Below are 14,586 nucleotides of genomic sequence, written 5' to 3'. Positions count from 1 at the left end.
CATGACATCTGGAAAACATAGAACTCATATATACTCTTTCACAGACCTTCTCCGTACTAAAGAATAACTGTGTTTCACATTAAAGAAAACATAAAATGTATGAAATCGATGGGATCAGTTCAATATGACTATTTTATAGAATGAAACAGGTTAACAAGTATAATTTGTCAATGTAATATCAGAAATCTAATTGATATGACTGCTAGGACTGAGTGGATCAATGCAATCATTGATATTTTCAATACCAAGGTTAAGATCAATATCATTTTATGCCTGTGTGATGAGATCAATATTTTGCTTGCAGAGGACTCCAGGGGAAAAAAAGCAAAATAATGTGAACAAAAGCCAAACAATACAATGTTTGGCTTTTTATATCATTGAGTTTATTTTTCTCAAATACTTGTGTGTGTGATAAAATGTGGGGGAAAAAAAGAAGTTATTTTATTGTTTTGTTTCATTTCTGATAGTTGTTTTATTTTGTTTACAAAAAAAGATATTTGTCAGTTCATCCTTCACTTTGCTAATTAAAAAAGTTTAATTTGATTTTTTTTAAAAAAGTGTTTGTTCTGTGTTTTATAATCAGGGTCAGTTAATAAAGGCAAAATCATTAAAAGATGATGACACCAGAAGCAAAAATATATTGATAATGGTCTCAGTATCTGCACTGATATCAGTACAGGTATCGATTGCAGCATTGGTATCTGTGATACTTGCATTGGATTTAATTAGTATCAGATCTATACCAAAATTTGCAGTATCATCCAGCCATGACAGCTGGACTTTTTAAACATTAACAAAGAAGGAAAATCTATTTAAAATTATTTAAATTATAACACGCTGAGCTGTCGACCTGTATCAGACCTCTTGCTGCAGATGATAAGTAATCATACCTGCTTCGATATCTCACTCAAACCCCTCAGTGTTTAAGCACTTTCTCAGCACAGAGAACTCCATTTTTCTTTCTCCTGGCAATGAACTGATAGCTGCATGCTGCTAACTGAGCCAGTGACAGTCCTGATTTGCTTTGGAGGCTGGTTTTGAGAGGTAATTTGAGGAGCTTCAGTTTCAAGTCTTTCATTTAAAGCCTGAGGTGCTGCTCATGTACAATTCATCTGCCCTCTCTCTTCAGATCAAATAGATTTACAGCCTGCCTTGCCCATGCATGCCCACGCACAATTATTTATTTAATGTGAATCCTGCTTGATACAGTTGAGCCACATAAGCAACTTAAACAGCTGCCACTGAAAAATAATTATCTTTTCACATCTAACATGAAATCAGTACTTAAACTTCTGGTTGTATGTTTTCTTTTGAAGAAGACAAAAGGCATGTATGCTATAGTAGTTATTTACATGGGAGCTTTCGCAAGGATTGTTTACAGAATTATTAAATAAAGTGCAAATATAGAAAATTAAAACTTCACATTTACAGAGGAAACACATGATGAACACTTAGGGGATCAAATCAATAAATAAATAAATAACTAAAAGTATGAAATGTTTTATAGGTCAGTGAGGGTGGCCAGCTCATGCAGGAGCAGAGCAAAAGATGGACGGTCTTCTGGTTTCTGAGAAAGAGAAGAGAGAAAAATAATGTCTGATTGTTTCCTGATTTAGCTTTTGTTCCATTTGCAATCCATGAAGTTTGTTCCCACCTCCTTCCAGCACCACTCCATCAGCACATGGACAGAGTCTGGGGCCAAGCGGGGCTTCAGGAGCCTCAGGCCTGCATTCAGGGACTCCACAACCTCTGAGTTGGAGCGGTTCTCGTAGGGGAGACGACCCTCGTTGTACACCTCCCACATGAGCACACCTAAGCGGGGGGAAACAGGGAGAGTCTACTGGTAAAAAAAAAAAAAAGTTAAAATAAATAAATAAAACGTACAAGGCTGTTGGTTGGATAGCGTTTTAGTGCAAAAGATATACTGAACTTCTTGACACTAAAAGGATTATAATTGTTACATTCTTCTTAATTCTTTTTTGTTTTGCTGTTGATTCGTTGATTGGTTTATTCATAATGTTGAGTTGTGTGATCTCCTCTTAAATCTGTTCTTTCAAATTATCTAAGTTTAACCAGACATGGATGTGCCTGGGTGGGGTTTGCTATAATTTCACCTATAGCAAGATATGGTTTTATATAGATAAAATATATTAGTTAATAGATTTATGTATATGTCTTGATGTGATGTGATGTGATGCGACGTGACATAACGTTAAGTTATGTCACGTACGCTACGCTACGTTACGCTACGCTATGTTACGCTACGCTATGTTACGCTACGCTATGTTACGCTACGTTATGAAATGAAATGAAATGAAAAATACTTTATTAATCCCAAAAGGGAAATTCAATATTGTAGTATATAATAATTAATTTGAGGAGGTCTTGTTCCGGAGGCTGATGGCTGCTGGCAGGAATGATCTTTCAGTCTTGCATCGGAAGAAGTCTCTCGCTGAACACACTTTGTTGTTTTATCACTGTGTTGTGGAGAGGGTGTGAAGAATCCTCCATCATCCTCATCAGCTTGTGCAGCATTCTTCTTTGGACAATCATCTCCATTGGCTCCAGAGTTACTCCAAGCACAGAACCAGCTTTCTTGATCAGTTTGTTGATTCTTTTCAAGTCTCTGGTTCTGTTATGTTATGCTACGTTACGCTATGCTGCGTTACGCTACACTACGTTACGCTACGTTACGCTACACTACGTTAAGCTACACTACATTAAGCTACGTTAAGATACGCTACGTTACGCTACGCTACGTTACGCTACGTTATGCTGTGCTACGCTACATTACGCTACGTTGCGCCACGTAAACACTTCCTTTAGATATCAGCAAAACCAGACAGAAGCTGCCAGTTCAGCCACAGTAGAAACTCTTTCTGGAGACTGAAGTAGATGTTTTAAGGCAGTTTGGTCCGTTAACAACTGGTTTGAAAAAACCTGGATTGCATATTGTTATGCTGGAAAAAATAGCTCTCCTAAAACTCTGATGATGCACCATCCAGATACAAAACCTGGAAGAAGCTACTTCTGGTCTCTCCATTCAGGCCAAACCTTAAAGGCACAAACATGCAAGGACTGTGTAGTGAGCTCCATCACAGAGATGTAATGTAACGTCTGCTTTAAATGTGTTTCTGTTCAAGAAAAACATGTTTTTATCTGAAGTTTAGACAAAATGCTGAAAAAAAATACTGTTTCATGTCCTCACTGAGATGAAGAATGGAGAGATTCAAACATTTTTAGGTAAATAATTATATCTTGAAAATACAGTTTAACAGTAACTGAATTACTATTATAATATTGTCTTAAATATATAGTCAATTTTAAAATCCTTGAAAGCTCTGTGTTGTGTTATTTTTTCCTGAACGTGCCTCTCCAACGAAGCAACTGGCCCCTCTTCTAATGTTAGTCTGGAACAGCCACTGAACCAGCATAAAAGAATTGACTCATGTTATAAAATGCTTTTGGATATATGTAAATACCCATTTAGGACAGAAGATGCCATCATCACATCTATTCCAGTTCATTGAGGCGTAACTGAAGATTTGGCACATATTTATAATTCAGCCAAAAACTGACTTGAAAGTACACAAAGATTAACCACTTATAGACAGTACCAGTCAAAAGTCTGGACACACTTAGTCATTGGATTTATTGGGAAAGTGTGTCCTGTAAATAAATAAATAAATCTCAGTTTTAGGGCAGTCACTGCAAAACAAAGCCACAATCACTGACTGGTGCAGTTCTAATTTCTGATCATTTGACTGCAACAACTAAGATTAAATCAATATTGGTAACATCATTTTCAGACGGATATATTTGCTCATTATTAATAAATACTGGCACAGAAAAAAAAATACTGGCATTCTTTCATTTCAGAGGAATAAAACCCCTGTTTTCCCTGAGTCACTGGTGTGGACATGTTCAGCTGACACTTGTGTCTCATTCAGTGTATCAGGCTGATTTAAAGAGCTTGTACGATGCTGATTTTTAACATTACTGCGATATTTATCCACATAATACAAACATGCAGAACATGAATCTAAATATGTTCATATTTGTTTCAGTTCCTGCCTTTAATGACAAATATATTTTGGCATAAATTTTACATAATCTGAAAAATGTCTTCTGCCCCCCAGTGGATCTAGTGAGGCTCTGTTATTACTAAAAAGTCCTCATGAGGCCATTTTTAAAACATCTACATCCAGTTGTTTGGCAAATTATTTAAGTTGGTCAATTTCTCATGAAAGGAGCTTCAGTGTTTGCTTTTTTACCTTCTTTAGCATAGAAAAGCAGATAACAGTTGCTTATTTTCAAACAGCTACACTCACTGATTCACAGAAATGTAAAACTGAAGAGTCAGAGTTTGCATCTTGTGACAGTGAGTTCCACTTGTGTAGCTGTTTCTGTCCTTTTTTAAACTCACAAATCTTGTTGAAGTTATATTTTATTTTATATCAGATTATATTTAGATGACAGATCCCACATAGCCTTTTAAAACACTAGAAAAGGAAAGGTATGTACTTCCTGTGAATGTTCCCACATCATGGATTTTCTTTGCATCATCATTATCTTTCTTAATTCTCAAGATTCTCGTCTTCATTATCAACATTCTCCAACAAGCTCATGTGAAATTTCTTAAGCAGACATAATAGGAGATTTTTCTAATAATTAAATCATACCCTATATTTGTTGGTAGTGTGCAAAAATATCCACTTGAAATTATGTAAACATTTTTCATGGAAATGCACACAGGAAGAGTTTCAGATCCCTCTGGTGTAAATTTAATTTCTTTTGGACTGAACCAACCTTTGTAAACCTTTGTAAACCTAGGGAACCTTCTTTTTCTTTTCTTTTTACACATTTTACATTGAAGAGAGTTCAACATGTAAAACAGAATTAAAAATGTCAGAAAACAAAAACTTTAATCTTGTAATGTGTCTGTAAGGGTTTATGAGATGTAGGGACCCAAAACCAGAACCACCCGCTAGACCAGAGGTGTTCAAAGTCAGTCCTCGGGGGGCCGCTGTCCTGCAGGCGTTCTATGTATTCCTGCTCCAACACACCTGGCTTCTAGAAAAATGACCCCACAGCCAATGAAGTTCTGCATAATGACTGATTCATTTGACTCAGGTGCGTTGGAGTGGGGAAACATGGAAAACCTGCAGGATTGTGGCCTTAGAGAACCGGAACTGGACACCCCTGCTCGAGATAAAGACTTTGAACTGCTTCCCTCAGGTCTGAGATGTAGAACCCCAAGACTGAGGACCAACAGACTGAAAAACTCATTTGTTCTTTGTGCCATAACATTTTTCTATAGTCTCAAAATTTGATTCCTTTTATGCTTTTTTTTTTATTAATAACTTATCTCTTGTAGTGTTCCTTTTATCCCCTTTGTAGCATTTAAAAAAAAAAAATTATTCAAGTATTGATAGGTGTCTTTTTTTTTTTTTTTTTTTTTTTTAATTGTTTAAATCATGGTTGTTGTTGTTGTGAGTGGCTGGATTTTATTTTGCGATGTTTTAAAGGACCTTTCTGCAAATCAAGTTTCCTACTGAGGACAATAAATTTCTGAAACTGAAATGCAGGACGGAGAAGCAGACGGACTACTAGAAAACAGCTTTAACCCAACGTATGATCCAAAAGAGAGAGAACAAGAAGACTGGACAGAGGAACATGACGGGTGATCTCTTATGAGGAACAGGTGAAGTAAATGAGGAAATCAAACCAGGTGAGCCAATAAACAGGAAGCCTAAGAGAAAACAATACACAAGGAAGCCAAACAGGAAAAAAAACAACAAAAAACTACATAATAAAACAGGAAATGGTTTCGTTGTTATACTGAAACGAAGGGAAAGAATCAAAACACAAAAGTTTTCACACGTAGAAATCAGTGAGCACAGCTTGAGAGTCATGAAGCCAATGCTGACATGGGTACATGTGAGAACAAAATGACTTCTTATTACTACCGGTTATCATTAGAGTACAGTACTTTATGTGGCTCTAACAGGGAAACCACCTACAGTGTAAATGACAGTGAGATACGTGAAGTAATGTGTGGTACAGGCTCTTTACAGACAACCATGTCGCAAGTAATTTCCCCTCCACTGATTTCTCTGCTTGTTTTGGATTATCAGCAGAATATTTCACAGTTTTTCTAAGCAAACATAAGAACAAGTCTGTGGTACCTGCAGCTGTTTGTGTTTACCTGCAACCACACAAACTGACCGTCATGGGGCTTCCCCCAGCAGCACTGAGGTTTACTTATTTGTGTTTGATCAAACACCAGTCAGGGAACAATCCAACCCCCAATCCACTGTCAAGTACTGAAAGCTTGCAGAGTCCTGCTTTGTGTAAAATCAGACAGAGGACAGAAAGTTTGCAGATTTTTGCTTTTTTTTCCCCATGTAATCTTTGGTCAACTGAAGCTCCGCAGCTCTGCATGGCAAAACCACTTATATTTCAGCAGTGCTAAGGAAGCAGTAAGTGTTGCACCACATCTGTGGTGGAAGTTGTGGTTATTTTTACTTTTCAGGTCTTCAACTGTTAGATACGGGCAAGTCTTCTAAATCTCAATTCAGGGCCAGACTGCAGGTTCTGGTGATGATCCCAGCAATGTCATACCTTCACAGAGAGGACTGGAAACCACTGGTTGGTGATGTAGCATGGAAATAGCAACAAGAAACAACCACAACTACAGCAGTAACATATATTAATTTATGGAAAACTCATTTTTTTCCACCTTCAGAGGTTAAAGAATTGCTTGAACTTATGTCCGTACACTGTATGAAAAGTGTGGCTTGTGGCTTTTCCAAATGTAGAGAAAAATGTTTAAATAAAACTATTAATAAAACAGATTTATATATTCAGGCTAAAACAAGGCCTTCAATGAAAAATGAACAATTTTCCCACTTCATAAAAAAATGTTGAATGAATTCAGACGATCAGCAGGCAGCGGTGTTGCAGGATCTTGTTTCTACGTGTTTTTCTTCTGAGAATGGTGGAGTTTTTATTTGCAGTTTAGAGAAACGGCAAAGAATTGTTTTCACTGGTGATTATTTTCAGAAATATTCCAAAATAAATGTAGCAAAATATATGGTTGATTTAGTCTTTTCTGTGCACATATTTAAATACGTTTTGCTTTGTTTGTATGATTATATGTGCAAGACAGGATGAAAAGCCTAAGTTATTAGCATTTTCATGCAGATACATTATTTCAAAGAAATTAAATGAAATGAAATTAAATTAAATTAAATTAAATGAAATTAAATATATTTATGAAGGACTCAGCATTTAATTTAATTTAATTTAATTTCATTTAATTTAATTTTTGCTCCAATCTCAGCTTTTATAAATCTCTTTTATCATCTAGTTTTAAAGAAAAAAGGAATTCTCAACTTCAGACATATAATAACTTTGTTTTGACATTGTTTTGTATTAAACTTGGAATTTAAATTATTTGTTTATTATTTGTTTGTATTTACTTTTAACATATGTGTAATGGTGACAAAGGAGTGGGGTAATTGGGAAAAATATCCTAAACTAGTGCATTCTTAGCTATCTTTATGTTTGGTGAAGAACCCAACAGTCAAGTGATTATGTTAATAATTATGTTATAATCATGTTATAATTTGCTCTAAGATCATTTTGCTTTTCAGGGATGCAGCTGAACAACTCACCAACAGAGCTGCAAAAACTTTAAATGCACATTAAAAAGGAGCTGAAAGACAAGCAGCACACACACAGATCAACGCACCGAATGACCAGACGTCAGACTTGCTGCTGAACTTGGAGTACTTGATCACCTCCGGGGCCGACCACTTAACGGGGAACTTGGAGCACTGGGAGCTTGTGTACTGATCATCTAGAACAAACCTGAAGCACAGAGATATATAAAATCTTCAATACATACGTCAATTTACCGAATGATTTTCAGAATTTTTGATGAAAGCGTACCTTGTCATGCCAAAATCAGACACCTTCACCTCATTGTTGCTTGAAACGAGACAGTTCCTTGCAGCCTGTGGAGACAGAAGAACAATACACTCTCAGCACAGCAGAGATGCAGAAACATTGAGAAGTTCTTTGTTGGGGCCTCACCAGATCTCTGTGGATGAAGTTGGAGCTCTCTAGGTAAGCCATCCCTTCACTGACATCCAGACACATTCCCAACATCGTATCCTGCGACAAGCGGCCTTTCTTCTCCCGCAGGTGGTCTGACAAACAGCCGTTCTCCATGAACTCAAACACCAGACACATGGGGGAGCGCTGGGTGCACACGCCATAAAGCTGCACCAGCTTGCAGTGATTCAGCCTCCTGCCAAAGAGTACACACACACACACACACACACACACACACACACACACACACACACACACACACACACACATTTGTGATGAGTGGTTACAAATTCATTTCATCTGGAGCAACTCGCTGTGTCGCACTTACATCATAACCTTTGCCTCCTCTTTGAATTCCTCGTCTGACATGCATTCTTCTTTTACCATCTTCACTGCGACCTTCCTGTCCCTCCATCTTCCCTCCAGCACCAGACCAAACTGGCCGCTACCTAACTCCTGACCCAGGATCAGCTCCTCTGGGTGCACCTCCCACTGATCTGCTGACGGCAACAAACAAACAGCACAGGAAAAGAAAAAAAGCTAAACACATGCATAAAAAAGAAAACAAAACAAACAAAAAAAAAAAACACGAAGCAGACTTTCCGCCTAAAGATCACAAAACCAACTGCAGCAGCAGACGCCACGCAGCCTGAGATTCATCCTGTAAAAACCACCAGAGGTCAGCAAAAACGAGAGTTTCAGCGTGTGCAAGAGGAGAATCCTGTAACCTTCAGCAGCATCCTGGGAGCAGCGTCGTCCCACAGTGACAGGGTGTCTCAGTCGCGTTATCAAGCCTGCCAAGCAACAAACACACACAGATGCACACACTGATGAACAGCAAATTCCTTCTCTCTTTGCCATGAAGTTTCATTTTTAGCTCTTTTTTTTTTGTAAATAAAAAGATATATCACTTTGTTTCTGTGTCTCATCAGGGAAGTTCACATACCAGCAGCATTATGTTGGTGGTAATGAATCAGCTCAGGAATGGTGTTAAACAGGTACTTCTCAGCCAGGTAAAATGATTTCTGCTCAGTTTCTGTCTGTCTTATCTGGTAATGTTTCACTCTGGGATTCTTCTCGCCGTTTGACCTTAAGATGATAAATCAGAAGTCATCAGACCTTTAACACAGTCTTCATTTAAGCAAAACAATAATATAATATAAGCAAAATAATAATACATGTTTAGTGAAGTGGATCTGTTAAGTTAAATTTACCCCGGTGCTTTGGTGAAAACGGACACGGTGTAGACTCCTGCCTGTCTCGAGTCACGCACAATGAACGCTCCTTCTTTTCCCTAAAGGGGGCATCACATCAGATCAGCCACATTAAAAAGTACATTTCTATTACTCATCTAAATTCTGCCTCTTGGTCGTCTCTTTGAGCAGCTGATGCCAGGATGGGGCTCGCCATCGTTCGAGTTGCAGATGGCGATGGACAGCTGCTCTCCCGCCTGCTTGCAAAATGCAGCAAAGCAGTTGACGGCAGGAAATTCAGCATTGGAGGAAACATTGTGGTTGTGAGAAATTTTTCGTGTTAGATTATCGGTTTGCAGGTGCGTCAGTGTTGCAAATGCACGATTGCTGTAGGTGGCACAGTCACAACCAAAGTGCACTTTGTCAAGCAGCAAAATCCTCCTCCTCATGCATATCAGATGTCATATTTAAGGACAAAAAGGAGTTTGTTGTCACTGCAAAGCCATTGCAATGACATTTTAGTGGCACTCAGCAATAAAAATAGCAATATAAATAACAAAGGAAATGCACAATGAAAGAAATAACACAAACAGAACAATTAAAATAACAATAAAAAGGCAAGAAAAAACCTGAAAGGGTCCAAAACTTCACATAAATATTAAAGTGCTATTCAGTTAAAGCCTTTAAAAGGGCATTGCTTAAAGTGTGTTGTGTCAGACAAAGTGAGGATGAAAAGAATTCTATCAAAAAGCATGAAGAAATAAAAAAAGAAAAACCTTTTTACCTCTTTCATCAACAAATCCTCTGCTTCCGCTCTGTTAATGTGTTTGTCGTACCATCTGTAAAAAGAGAATTACGCCAACCTCCATCAGTTCCCAAAAGAATAAACATTGAGTGTTCTTTGGGAACATATTTGGAAGACACATAGCAGAGAAATGAAATAGGACTCACTCAAATCTGTCAAAGTTTTTGCCTGATTTTTCAGCTACGTACGTACTGGGTACAAAACCTGTGTTCCTGCAGACAAGCCAAGAAAAAAAGGTGGATTAAAAGCTATTGATGTGAAATGGAAGTGCAAAGCACTTTTTTAGCCTTACCCCCTGTCATCCTGCACAGCCCACCATTCAGAGTGGGAGCTGTTGATGAGAAGATACTCCTGATCTTTCTGAAGCGGCAAGTCATCGTCTCCCAGCGGCGCGTAGTTTTGCAAAGCGATGACCACCTGCTGTCCTGAATCACGGAGATCCATCTGCCAAAACAATAAAAGTAAATAAAAGAATGCTTCTGGCAACATATACAGAATAAGTACAGCAGTAATGGTGTAATGTCTTACTTTTAAAGCACAAAAACATAAAAATCATTTAAGAAGTTGGCAGAAAAATGATTGTAATTTTCCAGTTACATTTCATTGACCAAATTATGTCAACTTTAAATTAAATTTCAGCAAACTGCAACACATCTGAAACAAAATCTCCAGAAGAGAGCCTTATATTTATGAAAAAAATGTCATTAAAATAGCAGCAGTCACAGTACAATTGAGCTATTGCACCCTAATTAGAAACATTTTTACATAAAGCGAATCTACTGAGACTTGACAACTGAAGCAACTGGAAATGAACTGGCTGCATCAGTTATATTTTTACTGCAGATGTTATCCAGGCTTTAGGGAGTGGTACCTCGGGATCCGGGAGTTGGGGAAGTGGCTTTTTGGAAGCTGTGAGGAAATCAGAAAAAGCAACTCAGAGGAGTTTTTGGCACACACACATCCACAAAGTTCCACAAGATCACCTTTAACCCTTTGATGCATAAATTATTAAAGAACAATGCCACATTTTTTCATATGCAAAACTTTACTTTTACAGACATGTAGAGAGACACTTTGTGTTTAATCAAGGATGCACCGATTCCCTTTTTGATACCGATCTGATACCGATATCTGAAATTTAAATATCTGCAGATACCGATATTTGCCAATACTAAATCTGTTTATGTCAACATTATTGCGACTATGGTTATTATTGCTGTTATAACTGTGTAAGATTTCTTTGGGTTGTAATAAATTACCCATCCTTTCTGAAGTTACCTCACTAATACAAATATAAGATTACAGATCTCACAGTTTCAACAAGTTTTATTTTGATTTAGCACATTTTACCCAAATACGACGATACATGTGTGATTTTGAAACAAAGATCCAGTTTTTAGTGTAAAAAAAAAAGTCACATTTTAACATTGAAGATATTTATTTCTTTTAAAACATGTCCGAAGCATGTCATCAATCATATCTCCGCTGGCTTGACTAGTGTGGTATCGGGTATCGGATGTAGTATCGGAACACTTTTATTATTACTGAGTACAAGTACACACACTGTATTGAGCTGAGACCGATACTGATACCGGAATCGGCGCATCCCTATCTTTAATATTTCTTTACATTTAATTTGTTTTATTTATTTTATCCACTCTATAGAAATATTTATATAATAGTATATTGTTGTAATTATATAATAGAAATAGTCTATAAAAATGAACTATAGCAATTTCTTGTCCTGTTTTTCACTTTGGCAAACTTAATAATCATGCATATAGAAGAAATTTATACAACATTTGTTCATTTTTGAGTGAGTAGCAGTGTGTTGGGTGACTCTCTAATGTCCACTGAGCAACCAAACTGCAAATACACCATCGTCACCCATTAATATACTTGAAACAGCCTTTTAATGGGGCTCCAGGACATGATGCATGAAAACGTTAAATATCATTGACAACATGTGAGAAAAAAACTCAGGAATAATATTTATTTTTTTAGTGATGACATATTTTGAAACAAAACAGGACAAAACTTTGACAGCAGGTACTTAAACATGAAGAAATATATACTGACCACAATCGTCCGGGTTATATACATGACAACCTGCTGCTAGTTTCTCACTTTGCTGGCAACATCTCCATTTTCCATCGTACCAGAGATTCGGGTGATATTTCTGAACCAAATTATTGTTTTTTGTCTCTAAATTGGAAAATATAAAGAAAAAGACACTTCATTGTCATTGTAAAAATAATCATTTAAAAAAACTACAGAAAGATTTCATTGTTTGTCATCGAGCAGCAATAGTATAAAAATATATAACTAAAAGTACGCTATAAAGTAAAAGATCAGCAAAAAGAAGTATTGAAAAGTACAGTACATGGGTATGTACTTATAAAGAATAAACTTACAGAAAACAGAGGTATGTGAGTCAGCAACGTGTTTCATAGAGATTAGGGGTAAGTTTGATCATAGAGAGCCCCAGTCCTGCAGGTTTTAGAGGTTTGTCTGCTCTAACGCACCTGATTCAGATCAAATGGCTCCAACAGCTTATCAAGTGATTCAGTCATTTGAATCTGGTGTGTTGACGCAATGAAACATTGTCTAAACGTCTAAACCTTGCAAGACTGCAGCTCGCACGGCCCGAACTTGCCGAACTTTATTTTACATTTTGGAAAAGAAAATTAAATGTAAAATAAATAGGAAGTTTGAGCACATTTGCAACATACACTAGACTAGTGTTTTTCAACCACTGTGCCGAGCCACACTAGTGTGCTGTGAGAGATTATCAGGTGTGCCCTGAGAAATTACCCAATTTTCACCTAATTGGTCTAAAAAGCAGCTCTGTGTTCATCCAAACAGGCCCCAGTGAAAGATAATAAAATGCCATCTTCTTGTGTTGATCTGATTTCTATGCAAGAGGCTTTGACGAGATGGACTTTATATTAATAATATGGAAAGAAAAAGATTTTGGTTTGCGGTGTGCCTTGTGATTTTTCAGTGAGAAAAAGTGTGCCTTGCCTCAAAAAAGGTTGAAAAACACTGCACTAGACACAACACATCACTGTATGCAGCTTTTTGTATGATGTCAGAATGTACCTGAAATGTACTTTTTACAGATGAACTTAATTTAAACTTAATTCTCTAAACCTCTGGATGCACGTGCAGCACGGCTCACTGTTAAAGCACTTTTTGCATAACATGCTGTTCTCTAACAGGGTAATTAAACACACACAGACAAACACGCTCACACAACAAAAGAAATATCTGAACCATGAAACGACGACTAAATGCTTTGATTCAGTGACCGCTTGTATCTAAACAGTCCTCTTCGTCATACCCTTCACATTTAGACATCATTAGACACATGGCTAGTTGTGGAGATATTGCCTATTTTATTTTGTGGCATATTCACCCCTACTTGTAGCTTTTCTTTCAATAAACTGTTTGAAATTAAGAAATTCTTATTGTGTGATATAACACAGCATAGCATGAACTTTTTACATTTCTCTGTGAACTTTACCCAAACGTTGACTATCCTGTTTGTGGGTAGTATATAGACAATTAAAGTTTAGAAGACATGCCACATTAACATGATGTTGAATTACCTTCTTTCAAGGCTCTGACCCATCTCTGACGGCAATCATTATCTGGGGCAAAAATGTAGAGATAATGGCTGTCATGGAAAACCTGCGGGAATATATGCATTTAGGAAAGATTACTTTATTTTACTATAAATAGTAAGTATTAATTGAGAAATTGTGCCTCTTACCTGAAAAGGATATTTGTAGTTGCATGGTATGGGAATGTCAGTACACACAATGTCCACACACTTAATTCTGGACAGTTCGATGCAACCTTTCAGCATTGGCTTTTTCTGCAAGAACATTCTCTTTAAACACCATGCCGAGAAAAACAAAACATAAAAAAATTCTGGACCAAAATGCCCAGTTGAAACTTTATGTAAAAGTCTGTCACTAACTCACCCCTGGGCGGCGTTCAGAATACTTCAGCTCTTGAGTGTCTAATACAAAAAACCTCTCCTTGTAGTTACACGGTGATGTTCTTTTCTTCTGTTGAGATTTTTTGATCATAGTTCCCTTTAATATCACCCTGGGGAACATGGTGAACAGGTACGAACGGGCCAGTGAGGGACTGCTGTGACCAGCTGTGGAGCTCGTTGCTGTGAGGTGAAGAAACAAGAAAGTTGTGGATGAAAACTTGAAATCTTGTCATGCTGAAGAGCTTCCGGTGTCAGGGTTTTTTGCACAAAGTAAACCACATCCTTGCGGCATTTTTTTCAGCACAACCCGGTATGTTGAAAAATGAAAAAAAAAAGTCTCACGGCTGCACAGAAAGCACACATGAACACACACACACACACACACACACACACACACACACACACACACACACACACACACACACACACACACAATAACAGTTTCAGTCATGTTGCAAAAG

General features: G+C 37.3%; 1 protein-coding gene across 1 annotated transcript; it reads right to left on the bottom strand.

The window, feature by feature from the left end:
• Positions 1-1,501: 1,501 nt before the first annotated feature.
• Positions 1,502-14,246, bottom strand: itk (IL2 inducible T cell kinase; the record flags this gene model as incomplete). Its single annotated transcript, XM_079250253.1, has 17 exons — positions 1,502-1,567; positions 1,655-1,812; positions 7,757-7,875; positions 7,957-8,021; positions 8,101-8,317; positions 8,450-8,621; positions 8,850-8,915; positions 9,068-9,210; positions 9,336-9,415; positions 10,099-10,153; positions 10,266-10,331; positions 10,412-10,563; positions 10,991-11,028; positions 12,199-12,324; positions 13,731-13,812; positions 13,895-13,999; positions 14,109-14,246. The coding sequence occupies 17 exons, from the start codon at positions 14,244-14,246 to the stop codon at positions 1,502-1,504; spliced, it is 1,848 nt and encodes a 615-aa protein (XP_079106379.1).
• Positions 14,247-14,586: the final 340 nt, after the last annotated feature.

This window comes from Telmatherina bonti (genome assembly GCF_933228915.1).
Source record: "Telmatherina bonti genome assembly, chromosome: 12".
In the NCBI taxonomy this organism is placed as follows: domain Eukaryota; kingdom Metazoa; phylum Chordata; class Actinopteri; order Atheriniformes; family Telmatherinidae; genus Telmatherina; species Telmatherina bonti.
The sequence above is the reverse complement of the archived record's forward strand: the minus strand, read 5'-3'. Positions and strand labels throughout refer to the sequence as shown.